This window comes from Phyllopteryx taeniolatus, chromosome 3 (genome assembly GCF_024500385.1).
Source record: "Phyllopteryx taeniolatus isolate TA_2022b chromosome 3, UOR_Ptae_1.2, whole genome shotgun sequence".
In the NCBI taxonomy this organism is placed as follows: Eukaryota; Metazoa; Chordata; class Actinopteri; order Syngnathiformes; family Syngnathidae; genus Phyllopteryx; species Phyllopteryx taeniolatus.
The window spans coordinates 12682821-12697239 of record NC_084504.1 but is presented as its reverse complement, the minus strand read 5'-3'; the positions used below and the strand labels follow the sequence as shown (position 1 = coordinate 12697239).

At 39.5% G+C, this 14419-nt stretch overlaps 1 protein-coding gene across 3 annotated transcripts in view; it reads left to right on the top strand.

Annotated features, from left to right (window-relative positions):
* The window catches only part of clip1a (CAP-GLY domain containing linker protein 1a), a 63857-nt gene that overhangs the window by 21314 nt on the left and 28124 nt on the right, over positions 1-14419 (top strand). For 2 of the 3 annotated variants that reach the window (XM_061766956.1, XM_061766955.1), the window contains exons 9-15: positions 3156-3260; positions 10182-10922; positions 12249-12368; positions 12847-12904; positions 13022-13105; positions 13185-13341; positions 13464-13629. In XM_061766956.1, coding sequence (XP_061622940.1) covers positions 3156-3260; positions 10182-10922; positions 12249-12368; positions 12847-12904; positions 13022-13105; positions 13185-13341; positions 13464-13629 — 1431 coding nt within the window. The remainder of the gene's footprint in view (positions 1-3155; positions 3261-10181; positions 10923-12248; positions 12369-12846; positions 12905-13021; positions 13106-13184; positions 13342-13463; positions 13630-14419) is intronic. The other variant, XM_061766957.1, reaches the window with a different exon arrangement.

Here is a 14419-nt window from a genome sequence, read left to right as displayed (position 1 = left end):
TATGTTTGCATTCTCTGCAATTTATTACACTAGTTATTATCCTTAGTTATGAAGAGGGAAACTAGCCACCCAAAATATTTGATTCATGTGAGTCACAGTGCAGTATTCCCGCTATTGCGCAAGCTGTATCTGATCCCAGGATTTGTCATTTACTTCCACAGCGGGGACCCACTTGGTTTAATCAGAAGGATCTCAAACTTGAGCTTTAAAACGAGAGCATCAGGGTTGGGATATGCCTTTTACCCGTTTTTCCCCTGAGAATGTGTGCACTAACAGTTTGACTCACCCTCAGAATGTGCATGCAACTTCACACACACAAAAACACCCGACAAATTGAAAAGTTTAACAAAAGTGTGTTGCGTGCAAGCAGGCGACTAATGCTGTAACTTTTTGATGCCTCCTGTTCAGTGATGTGATGTTATTGCCTCTTCTTCCCTTTTGTCCTCGTCCTTTTTTATTTGTTATTTTCTCCCCTTGTTGGTCCAGTGCTCGGCATGGAACCACTGGAGATGCTCCCCTCGTCATCCCACACTCCCCCAGTCACATAAACTCTAACCCTGCAACCAAATTTATGATGGTGCCTCGACAACAACTGGTTGCTTTTACGGTAGTTCCAAAATACTGTGATTCCTCAGATAGTGACTGTTGCCGTTGAGTTACTCCACTGCCAAGAGTGCCAGGCATTTATTAGTGGTAAAGTATTTCATGGAGACAAGGCTTTTATTTTTACGTATGGATTTTTCCTCCCAGTAAGCCATCCAACAGCGGAATCTGTGGTTACGAACTTAACTCGTTCAGTGACCTCCGTTTGTAACCCGAAACGTTCTTAAACCGAAGTAGTGTTTCACACTGAAATTAATGGAAATGCAATTAAAATGTTCCAGCCCCAAAATTAAGTTATACTGTACTTAACTTTTTTTTTTATCAGCGTGTGTGGTTAAAATGAATATAGTACAATATAGAAATAAGTGTAAACCCACTATTCTAAAGAAATAAAACACTAAATGAACAAGTTTATTGCTCATTAACTTTAACCAAGGAGGGAAAGGGAAGAAAGACCACAGCTCATTATTGAAGTATTCTTCCATAATAACACTGAGAAATTCTGATTCAGGTGTTTTTTTTCTTTTGTCTGTTTATTTTCTAATTCATTGGTTCATTTTGGCAAAACAATCCAGGGAAAGTTGTCTTTTTCTGTTCAGGAAAAAAAATTAAAATCAAAGTTTGACATCACGTCATTTAAATGATGAATTGCTCTTTTGGCCAATTTGTTGCACATTTCTTTTGATCATTTGGATAATTTTTTTTTTATTGCCTCACGCTTATTTTTTTTTGTCAGCCTAATAGCATTAAACAACTAATATACAGTGCCTACCTTCGTTGCATTGTGTGACGCACAGTCAATGACGAATGTACAACACGAGAAGGACAGCACAGATGTTTCTGCTCATCTATGACAAGTGCTACGTAACACTCTTTTGCAGTTTCCCATTTTATCTTGGGTGCCATTTTGACTGTTTAGCCATTTGTTTGCTTATTTAGCAAATGTTCTGCACGTTGGCATTGCACCTACTTGTGTTCATTTATAAACTCAGCGAGCCAGCAGCTGCATCTGATTGGCTGAATATAGGCAGAACTTCCGCCAAGCGAACACATCCGTGGAGCGCCATTTTGACATGATTACGCCAGCATTAACCGTTTGATTAATTAAAGTGACGCTACAATTTTATAACGTACATACTTTAGATAGTATTTCTTTGATGAAAATACAATTATTTTCGGACTTCTTTTACCATGTCAATCACAAAAGCTAATGGATTTGTTATTGGATGATCAAGGATACGAAGACGGAACTATCGCCTGCAAGCGTAACAGATTTATGCCTTACGCTTTGGAGCAGACAACTAGTTTTCATCTTAAGTGTTATGCACAAGTCGGTGATCGTCACGCAACGTGAGTAGAAGCACAACATAGGTCTTACGTTTAAAAAAAAAAAATGTAACGAATTTTTCTACGAAAATATTAGGCATAACCTGACTTGTTCATAAATTGGTCCTTTGTAACCCAACTGTATATTTGATTTTATTTAATATTAGCTATTATATAATTTTCCTTTTTTATTTTTACAAATAATACCTTTTCTCGCTGCTTTTTGATATACATTTTTTTTTTCTCCAATTTTTTTTCCCAATCCATTCCACCCATATACAAACATGCAGACATTAAAAAGACAAGTTATGTCTATTAAAATAGTTTGGAATATATATCTTCAAGATTTTGGAGCCTAAATTTATATACTAGACTTTTTAAAAAAATTTAATCATTCAAATTTAGCAGGGTTGTTGTTAACAACACTCCATGGTGTATCAAATTTATTTTCACTTTAGACTTTATAAAGTGGACATATTTTGCCAAACAAACTTTTTCTAGTATTTGGGATGTAATATTGTCTCTCTGGTGCCTCAGTAAACATAAAAAATAAATTAAAATCGTCCACACATTCCTGAGTTCCAGACACGTCTCTGCCGAGAGGCCTGATACCAGGTTATTTGAATTTCTAGAGCTTATCGACGTCACTTTTCAGATTTCCACTTATCTCGCCACTCTCGAGCAAGTGCTGCAAACATAACAGTATTTATTTAAGTGGCGAGCATTTGCGCATCACTGCTTATATTTCTTCAACTTTAAGATGGGTCAATTTGAGATCCAACATAACAGGAGGGTTCAAATGTTACTAACTGCTGGAAGCCAAATTAAATCCCATTCTACACTCCTCGTACTGCTTGCAACTAGATTATTATTTAAAAGATTTGTTACATAACAATCTAATACTCTTCCCCCCATCAGGTGTTGGTTTGCATGTTTTTTGTTTTGTTTGTTTTTTTAAACTACCCCTTCTCATCAAACAACAAACGTTTGCATCAAATGCTCTTCTCCTCCCTGCATTTCACCATCTCTGTTCATGGTACAACCTGAGTATTGTTCACTGGTGGTGTGTCCCATCTCCTCCAGTTATCACCCATGGTTCCATCCATCCATTCTCAGACCCCCTCCCCCCATCGTCTCCTTCCTCTCTTGTCTGTGTTGGGCTGGCATGTGATGGTGGCACTGGTGTGTTCTCCTTCTCTTTCTCTCTCCCCCTTGTGTACTAACAGACGCAGACCAGACTGGAGCATGTCCACATTAAGGAGCTTGAACAGAGCCTGCACTTTGAAAAGACCAAAGCTGAGAAGCTCCAAAGAGAGTTAGAAGACACTAGGGTAATTGATGCCACCCTGTGTTGGAGGGGGGGGGGGGGCTTGGTTTGAAGGGCTGAGAAAAGTTAAACGTAGGTTTGTGTGTCTCAAGGTCTGGTCAATTAGAGCTCTTCCCCAAATGAGTTTGTGGCCAATTAAAATGCATTTCTTAGGATTTATTGTTATCTTAACATTCATTGCAGCAGTTACCTTACAGACACATCTGCCATCGGTGAAAACCCACACTATATAGACCATATTATTTGTATTTGTTAATTTAAGCCTGAACATATTTAAACTTCTTCAAACTAAAAGATCTTTTAAACAAGTGGTGCTCAAACAGGGCTTTGGGGACCCCCAGGGATCCGCAATCTGTAGTTTGGGGCTCTGCAAGATAATTTGTAATAATATATCATATTTTAAAAAATGCATACCTACATATAGGGACTAAAAAAACAACACAACAACCCAATTACTACTCCCTACCTTGGTTTTAGGCCAATCAAAATATCTGAAATGATTGTGATGTATCATCACATGAATCAGACATCAGTGCATGAATATTTTATATTATATATAATACTTTATATTTAATCCATTTAATTTTATTTGTAGAACAAAAGGCATATTATTACAGCAGGGATCTCGTTAGATGTGCGTCCCATGCCTGAGATGCACAAAAATTAGCAGGGACGCATGAAGCATATTCATTCTGCGTCCGTAGAATCAGGGTTTAAGACCTGCCCTATGTATGTCTGTGAATATAAGTGTGTGGGTAAAGAGCTTTCACACACAGCGAATCATATGTACGAGTCCTGTCTTCGTAGTAGCCAATACGAGGCATCGTGGGACGGGTTATCGTTCCATAGAATGGACGTGGGAGTTATTTCTCAATTCGATACATTTTCATTGTAGTAACACCTGCCGCGCCGCTCGCGACGCAGCAAGCCACTGGCAGAATGGCTTTTGCTCCATAGATGCATACAACTGGGACAAATGGAAAGTAAAATACTTATTACATTCACTAAACTGTGAGCTAAAGAGCTAGCAAGCTAAGGGCTGGAGCTAAAAAGCTCACTCGTCTGAAACGTCAGTACTTGGAGTTATGTGTGTGTGTGTACGTGTGTACACACATAACACACACACACATATGGGAATTTTACCTCTTCATAAACCATAAGCACAGTGGCACACGTTATCAATATTCAGGCAGTATTTGACTTCAGTGAACCCATTTTCAGCGTCATTGGATTGACAGGTGAAGGTCTCACATTACAGTCCAGCAGCTCGAGGGCGGGCCTTTTTGTATTCATCTTTTATTTAAAGTAGCACTAAGCAGGCCCCAAAAATGGCATGTAAATTCGACACACCACAGAGAAGAGTAATGTTAACAAACCTGCCAAATTTGAATGAATTAAAATAAATAAATAAATAAATCGGTAAGTATATAAAATCAGGTTTCAAAATTTGAATAATAAAGGCCACCTCTCAGATGCTGTGGGTGTGTCGAATGGATGTGCCAAAAGGAATCGAACATACTGAGGGGGTGATAGCTTATATGATGTAAAATGTTAAGAGGCTCAACTTCAACATTGAATGGTTATTGTGGACTATAATCATAAAAATAAGCACACAAGTCAACTTACCCTTGTTGCGGGTGACATAATGTCACAGCCGAACACGGCACCTGACAACAGCGGGACGGTAGGAGGAAGCCCAGGAAGTTAGACAGTCTGCACTGCCCCATTCACTAGTATCAAGTTACCCGCGAAGCCATGTTATCTCTGAAAGTTTACAAAACTATCCATCGTAAAATGCGCACTGCAGAGTTGGCTGGTGGTGTTTTATTTGAGCTTGCCATCTGTGTGTGTCATTAAAAAGTCAATCGATGGCTTTTTTTTTTTTATTTCCTCATTTCTTGGGAGCTTAAAAATTGTCAGCTTTTTTTTTTTTTTTTTCCCCCCTCATTTTTTGGGAGCTTAAAAAATTGTCACCGAGCTGTTCTGTAAATTGAGGCATCCACCGAAGACGCATTTCCGGGGTGTAGCCATCGTTAGCTTGCTAACTGCAAGCTGGAGTGGTAAATGGGCCTTGTTATGGAAGGTAAGCACAGCTAACTCACAACTGATCAGCAGCCACACGAAATGATGTCACTTTTTGCTTATATAGTGGGGGAGGGCACTCGCGCTAGAAAGTTGATGTCATGGGGCTGTGTTTTAGCCCCACCCACAAAATCAGGAAAATTCAAACCGTGAAAAAGATGCTTAAGCTATATCTAAAAAAATCCAGCACTATATTGTTATAAATTGTTGCATACAGACCCCTCCAAAGGTATTGCAACGGCAAAGTCAATTCCTTTATTTTTATTGTATACTGAAGACATTTGTCTCTCTCTCTCTCTCTCGTGCAGGAGGAGGAGATTGCAGTGAAAAAAAAAAAGCGACTTTCAATGAACATGCACTCACGCAAATGCGATGAAATTTTTAATCGCCCAAGCTGGGAAAAAAAGGTCGCATACTGTATGTTTTCAGCACTTCAAACATATTTAATGCATTTAGAAACAAAACACGGATATATGCTCCATCCCCTTTAACCAGGTAAAAGCTTATTGAGAGATAAAATCTATTTCAAAAGCCAAGTAGCAGAAATTATATAGTACATAACATGACAACATTAATACAATAAACAAAAATAAAGACTAAAAAATAAGTGATATTAAAATGTATGGAGTCTGATTTAATGACAGTAACAAAGCCCAAATGCGTTCGAGTACATAGTTTTTTTAATAATTTTTTTTATTTTTTGTCAAATTTTGCAGTCTTCAATACTTTTTTTCATCTCTTTATTGGGTTAGTGACTCTATACCTATGTGCCAAATGTTTAACATTTGTTGAAGTGCAGTTTTTGCTAACAGAGCCTGATTTATTTTTATTTATTGGAGGTGTTTATTGTTCTACATTATAATGCCACTGTTCAAGCTTCTTTAGAATTGAAAGTTAATTGTTCTTAAAAAAGATGCACTTTAATTAGTATGCTTTATAATGTCATTGTATCAGTGACATAAAAAAAAGCATCAATGATCCTATCGTTTATCGTAATAGTTTTCGGGAAAATATATCTTCTAAAAAAAATTTATATCGTGACAGGTTGAAACATATTATATTGAGAGAGAGCAAGAGCAATGGATAACACAAAAATATTGTACAAATACAAATCTGCAATATAGCAGGACCGTAAAGCAACAACCATCATATAGCGGAGGCGTGATAATTAGTTGCAGGGACTCATAGTTCCAGGGCTGGGACTAATTGTTTCGAGACATGTGCATCCTGTGACACACAGTCTTGTTTCAAGACAAGTGTAAAATGAAGGCATAAAGTATGTTATTTATTTATTTATCTTTCTGAGAGAGTAATATTTGGAGACTAAAGTTATATTTTTGAAAGTCACTTGTTAAACTTTTTTTTCTCTGAAAATGTGAATTTATTGTGAATTTTTTTACTTTTGTCTCAAAAAACCTTATGGCATTACACATAGCAATTATTTTTTTTTAAGTTTGAACCAGTGTTTTAAACACTTAATTGAATTTGAACAAAAAAAATTGCAAGCATAAAATATAAAGAAAATATGTAATAATAATGGCATAAAAAATGAGAACCTTTTAGTTTCAGACTTAAAATAACCTTCCTAATGTAATAACCTTATTGAAACTTACTTAAATGATTATTGAACACTGTAATTATAGTTAAACAAAAAATGTTTTAGCTTTAATAATATGCAATATAGCAGGGAATTACTGTGTCAAACTCATTTTTGTCACGGGCCACATCACAGTTATGGTTCCACTTGGAGGGCCGTTATGGCTGCAAACCCATATGAATGTATGATTGCCTCATATTATTACATATACACAAATTAATGGATAATTACATTTTAAATCAAAAGCCAGTGCCACAAGATGGCACCAAAGCAATATTGTTCCAGAAAAATCCACAAATACATGAATACACTAGTGAATCGTAAATATGCGGGGGAACACTGCAATGAAAACTAATACTGGTACTAATACTTGTCAGTTTGCAAACAGTACTTACAGTGGGGCAAAAAAGTATTTAGTCAGCCACTAGTTGTGCAAGTTTACCCACTTAAAAAGATGAGAGAGCGCTGTAATTTTCATCATAGGTATACCTCACCTATGAGAGACAAAATGAGAAAAAAAATCCAGAAAATCACAGTCTGATTTTTAAAGAATTTATTAGCAAATTATGGTGGATAACAAAAGTATATATCTCAATACTTTGTTATATACCCTTTGTTGGCAATGACAGAGGTCAAACATTTTCTGTAAGGTTTTCACACACTGTTACTGGCATTTTGGCCATTCCTCCATGCAGATCTCCTCTAGAGCAGTGATGTTTTGGGGCTGTCGTTGGGCAACACACTTTCAACTCCCTCCAAAGATTTTCTATGGGGTTGAGATCTGGAGACTGGCAAGGCCACTCCAGGACCTTGAAATGCTTCTTTCAAAGCCACTCCTTCGCTGCCCGGGCGGTCTGTTTGGGATCATTGTCATGCTGAAAGACCCAGCATGTTTCAACTTCAATGCCCTTGCTGATGGAAGGTGGTTTTTCACTCAAAATCTCACGATACATGGCCCCGTTCATTCTTTCCTTTACACGGATCTGTCGTCCTGGTCCTTTTGCAGAAAAACAGCCCTAAAGCATGATGGTTCCACCCCTCTGCTTCACAGTAGGTATGGTGTTCTTTGAATGCATCTCAGCATTCTTTCTCCTCCAAACACGACAACTTGTGTTTTTACCAAAAAGTTCAATATTGGTTTCATATGACATTCTCCCAATCCTCTTCTGGATCATCCAAATGCTCTCTAGCAAACTTCAGACGGGCCTGGACATGTACTGGCTAAGCAGGGGGACACATCTGGCACTGCAGGATTTGAGTCCCTGGCGGCGTAGTGTGTTACTAATGGTAGCCTTTGTTACTTTGGTCCCAGCTCTCTGCAGGTCATTCACTAGGTCCCCCCGTGTGGTTCTGGGATTTTTGCTCACCGTTCTTGTGATAATTTTGACCCCACGGGGTGAGATCTTGCGTGGAGCCCCAGATCGAGGGAAATTATCAGTAGTCTTGTATGTCTTCCGTTTTCTAACAATTGCTCCCACAGTTGATTTCTTCACACTAAGCTGCTTACCTATTGCAGATTCAGTCTTCCCAGTCTGGTGCAGGTCTACAATTTTGTTTCTGGTGTCCATTGACAGCTCTTTGGTCTTGGCAATAGTGGAGTTTGGAGTGTGACGGGTGTCTTTTATACTGATAACGAGTTCAAACAGGTGCCATTAATATAGGTAACGAGTGGAGGACAGAGGAACCTCTTAAAGAAGAAGTTATAGGTCTGTGAAAGCCAGAAATCTTGCTTGTTTGTAGGTGACCAGATACTTATTTTCCACCATAATTTGCTAATAGGCACGGTGATCGACTGGTTAGCACATCTGCCTCACTGTTCTGAGGACCGGGGTTCAAATCCCGGCCCCACCTGTGTGGAGTTTTCATGTGTTTCTCGTGCCTGCGTGGGTTTTCTCCGGGTACTCCAGTTTCTTTCCACATCCCCAAAACAGGCATACTAGGTTGATTGAAGTCTCTAAATTGCCCGTAGGTGTGAATGGTTGGTTGTTTATATATGCCCTGCGATTGGCTGGCGACCAGTTCAGGGCTGTACCCCGCCTCTCGCCTGAAAATAGCTGTGATAGGCTCAAGCACACCTGTGACCCTAGTGAGGATAAGTGGTACATAAAATGGATGGATGGAATTTGTTAATAAATTCTTTAAAAATCAGACTGATTTTTGGGATTTTTTTTTTCTCATTTTTGTCTCTCATAGGTGAGGTATACATCTGATGAAAATTATAGGCCTCTCTCATCTTTTAAAGTGGGAGAACTTGCACAATTGGTGGCTGACTAAATACTTTTTTGTCCAACTGTATATGACAGAGAATTGACATTATTTTCTCCTGATGGGATAAGGAAGGCCGCTATTTGAGGGAGGCATTTATATTTGTCTCCTTGGGTACGAAGGGCTACTATTTGAGGAAATATACTTATCACCTTATGTAAAACCTGTGGCAAAGAATGGAATTTTGTTAAGCATTTCTGCTTGCCGACTTTCAGAGGATTATTTTTCATGAGCACATACACTGTCAAGCAGCCTGTCACTGATAGCTCCCATCATAATCGCATCAGTGCTCACCCAGACAGAGACGTTTGGTAAAAACACTTTTTTTTAAAGTGTTCTTTAGGGTCTTTCACTGACAAGAAATGGGAGAGCCCTGTAAACTTGAAAACAACTACTTAAACACACATGGGGCAGCAACACCTACAAACTGCATGAAACAATACTCACAGGTATATATTCTCTAACCTGAGATTCGTTGAACTTCAAAGCCTGTTCTTTTAGCTGTTAATTACACTGTATCTCCTCCTGTAGACCTCAGTGCTGCCTGAAATATTGCGACACAATACTACATTACACTGAAGCTGTGCAACTCTAAATACAGATTAGCCTGTACAGTGAACCCTTGCTATTCACAAGGTGTAGGAACCGCGCCCAACTGCAAATAGTGAAAATGTGGGGGTCCACTGTATACTGAAAAAAAAAACATTTCTTAAAAAACTGCAATATAGCAGGGCACAGACGATTAACCACTAGGTAAATAGTGTACCACAAATATGCTGGAGATTATAGTAACAGATGGATCAATAAAAATGCATCCAAATGCGGAAGAACCAAGATTCAAACCCTAGGCCGTAGATTTACACACCGTTTCTCCATGCATGCTTTCAGAGTTCACTCTGATTGTTAAAATTATTTTCACGCACAATGCTCACATGTTCAGTCTTTCAATTATTTATGAACATATGATGTCTGCTTTTCAAGGTTGCCACCGTGTCGGAAAGATCCCGCATAATGGAGCTGGAGCGAGACCTCTCACTTCGCACCAGAGAGCTCGCCGACCTGCAGCTCCGTCTCGGTTCCCAGCAGGCCTCTGGTGGTGATGACGCTGGCGGCATCTCTCCCCTCCTGGAGGAGATCACCTCTCTGAGGGACCGGCTAGCTTCGCTGGAAGCCGAGCGACGAGAGGAGCTGGCCAAGTTCCAGGAGAAGCTGGAGTCTCAAGACAAGGCGCACACAGAGGCAGCAGCCCAGTTCCAGGCCGCCACCGTCATTCTCTCAGGCGACAATGAGCAGCTACGCATGCACCAGAGCCAGGCTGAGAAGGATAACGCCGACGTTCTAGAGAGGCTGAACCTGGAGCACGGTCTGGCTCTTGAGGAGGCCGCCGCTGCCCACGCTCAGGAGATAAGATGCCTAAAGGAGCGACTGTCCTCCCTCGCCGAAGACAAGGAGCGCCTGGACGATGCACTGCGCTCCGGCGTGGACAAAGCTGAGAACCAGCACCTGGTGGAGATGGAGGACGTCCTCGGGAAGCTCCATGCTGCCGAGCTCAATGTGAAGGAGCTGGAGGACACAAGAGCTGAGCTAGCGCGGCAGGCCCAGGGTGAGAGAGAAACCAAAGAGATGGTGGCACAAATGGTCCGCCGTTTGTGTTGCGGCCAAAACAACCGGAAGGCACAACTAGATGATGTTCAGAACAAAGGAAACTCACAGGGAACTGAGGTGAGTTCAACTAACAGTGGTGTAGCAAGTACAAAAACTTTATATTTTTAGGATGCAGTGTTGCCGTGAGATACGAGTGAACCAACTAACATTTTTGAGGCATGAGTTTTTTTTGTTTTTGTTTTGTTTTTGCTTTGCCTTGCGAGGAAAATGTTCAGATAAGAGTATGTATGGTGGCAGTAAACTCAATTCAACTAACGTCACAACAAACAGCAGTTAGGCAGACTGAACCATTGTTCAAAAAGAGGCTTCAAGCTGTTTGATACCATTCCCAGCTGAAATTTACTGTTAAACTCAACATAAAACAAAGAGAATTACCGCAGCTTTGGATTCCGCTAGTGTTTAAAAAACTTACCAACTGATGTTATATGGACGTCTGATGTTATAACCCTTTAAGCTACTGGTATTGCAACAGAAACAGTGGAGCAACACATGACGGGAGATAATACAACAATACTCTGAGGCATATATTCTCTGTCCTCTGTGCAAAATGACTAATATTACTAGTGATGTGTTGTTTCGGACTGAAAGATTTGTTTCACCAAAATAAAACTACTGAAATAACATGTCTCATGCATAACGTCACGTGTTGATCACTGATGGCCGGTGTGCGAGTGTGTCAGACTAAAGAATAATACTAAAGCAATTCCCTCCAGAGCTTTGCTCACTATCCAGTTGAATTGACTGGGTTTTCACTTGTTTACACACACCTTACACTCACGGTTTAATAATGACGTAGTCTCACAAATCAATCAAGCATAAATGTGGAATAACACAGTCATTCATTCAAAACCCCCATTAGAGGGTAGCAATGCTTGTTTGTGAGCTACAATTTTACCAAGACCGCTTTGAGGTATATTTCAGGCTAAGCCAAGATTTTGGGACAAAGAGAAAAACGTATGTACTGTATTAGAGCGTTGTCCATTTTCCCCTTGCCGTTTACAGTGCAAGTCAGCCCAAATAGCACTCAGAAATCACTCCGCCTGGAGAAGCTTTTTGCCGTCACTGCAGCAATGCTACAGAATCGAACATTTTTCTATCCTATGATGCGACGCTGAGCATCAGACGCCCTCTGCATTGATGCAACGCTCTGCGTCATGTAAGATGCACTAATTCCTCCTCAGCGCACACACAATGAATTGAAAACTCGAGCGTGTCAGACACCTTGCCAATTGTGAAAAGGCCTTGGAGTGAAACTTATCTTGGTTAGTCTGTATGACTGTATTATACTACACCCGGTGGCTGAGTCGTGCACACCTTCAAATGTAGTTTGAAGTTTCCTCAAATGTTTTTTTTTTTTTTTGTTTTGTTTTTTTTGCTTAAAAGTTAGTTGGTGAACTGAGCTCACTGTTGGAGGGCAAAGAGAATGAAATCCTGTCGCTGCAGCAAAGTTCGACCATTGTGGAGCAGGAGAAAAAAGCTGCGGAGCAGCAGCTTGTAGGGCTGGTGAGTTTTGTTACTTTTTTTAAAAATTATTATTATTATTATTTTTTTTTTTTACTTATGATTTAAAATAATCATGTTTTTCACATAACTATAATAATATTTTTTTAGGATTAGACTAGATAATCTATCTTCTTTTACTATTTATAATTATATTTTTATAATGAATAATAAATCTAATTACATTTGAGTGGCTAGTTTTTTTTTTAATTATTTATTTATATTTTACTTAATGCTTTATTTTTTTTAATGTATTTGTTTATCTTTTAACATGCATGGACAAAAATGTTATTTAGTTATTACAACACCAGGGAGCTGTTTTAAACTGTAGAAAAAAAGACTTCTCCTTTTAAGGCCAAAGAGTCGCCAAATCAGTTCTTGAAGAAATTGTCTGAGTCAATATAAAAGACATATTTATACCCTCCACTGATGCCTACTGGAATACATTTTTGAGTATTATTTAGTGTTTTCGTGCCCACAGAAGCAGAAGTTGTCTGAAAGCACAAAGGAGCAGACTAAATCTGCAAAAACTATGCAAGGTAAATCATTTAGTTGGTCTATTTTCCTCGGCCCCTTACCTGGCACGTCGTCTTTGCTTGTTTCACACAGAACTCCGACATAAAAAACAAACAAACATGCTATTCTTGGTTTGACAGAAACCCTTGAGAAACTCAGCAAGAAGGAGGAGCAGTGCACAACTCTTACCACGGAATCAGAGTCTCTCAGGAGTCAGCTTAATGGTAAGAAGAGTGAATGTGGTGTTATTTTCTAGTCTAAAAAATATTTATGTATAAATCCGGTGTGCTTGTCTCAATTGAGGGCTGGAGAGGAAGTTAGCGGGTTCAGACGAGAAGGTGCGTCAACTTGGCGAGGACAAGAGCAAACTAGAGAAGGACATTTTGGACATGATGACAGCGTCCGGTGACAACTCAGTGCAGTTGACCAAAATGAACGAAAATCTCCGGCAGAAGGAAAGGTGTTAGACGTTATACCCTCGAATGTTTTCAAAATATACGATTAATCTCGTTTTACCCCACCGATGCCCTATCCATTCAACTTTTGTTACTTTAACCTCTCTGCCTGCGTTCTGTCACTCAGGAAGTTAGAGGAATTGCAGAGTGAGCTGGCAGAGGAAAAGAACAAAGTGGACCACTCCAATGAGCAACATGAGCAGGATCTCTCCTGCAAAGACCAGCAACTGTGTGAAACACGAGACAGCTACAATGCTCAAATAAAAAAGCTCCAGGAGAAGATTGCAACATTGGTTAGTAGTCAATAGCTGCAATTATGAAATATGTAAAGTGCACATATGAGGGAAGTGTTTTTTTTTGTTTTTTTTAATTTATTATTTAAAAAAATTATGGTAGTGTACAAATAGTTGCGTCTCTAGAGTAAATCTTTTGAGAGGTGCCTATTTTCTTTCTAAAATTTGCCTTATGTTGAAATATCAGTGCTGCTAATTTACTTTATGCCGCCCACAGTTTGTTCGCCTCTGACTTGCTAGCTTCATGGGTGACTATTCGCCATTTTAAAACCACTACACAAAAACAAAAGCTAAGCAGAGCTGCAGTGTTGGAAGCACATAATTAGCTTCTGTTTACCTTTTGATTGGCGACACATACTTGATTATTCGGTGAAGTTCAGCTGAAGTGTAACGGAGCAACTTGGGGATGAAGTGCTGTCACTACGAGTGAAAATGCAATCCATACTTTTATTGTTGTTATTGGGGCTCGCGTATGCTTCACAGCAGTTTTTGACTTGGTGCTCAACATGTAACGAAAGTTGTACTCTCTGTGACTTAAAACGCACAATACAGTACAAAATTATTGTTATTAAATATTTTTAAAAAGCTTGAAAATGTTTGAAAAATTTTAACGCTTATCCAAACTTACCTCCTGGCGCGGTCTGAACTAGAGTATGCCGTGTTCAAGAGTGCCGTCAGCACATGGCTAATTTGCATGCACTGGTGCGGGCTCATGGAGCCAGTCCGTTGCATCCGATAGCTGTTAAATCAGGGTCAGTTGAATCAAGGTTCCATTATATCTCACAAAAGT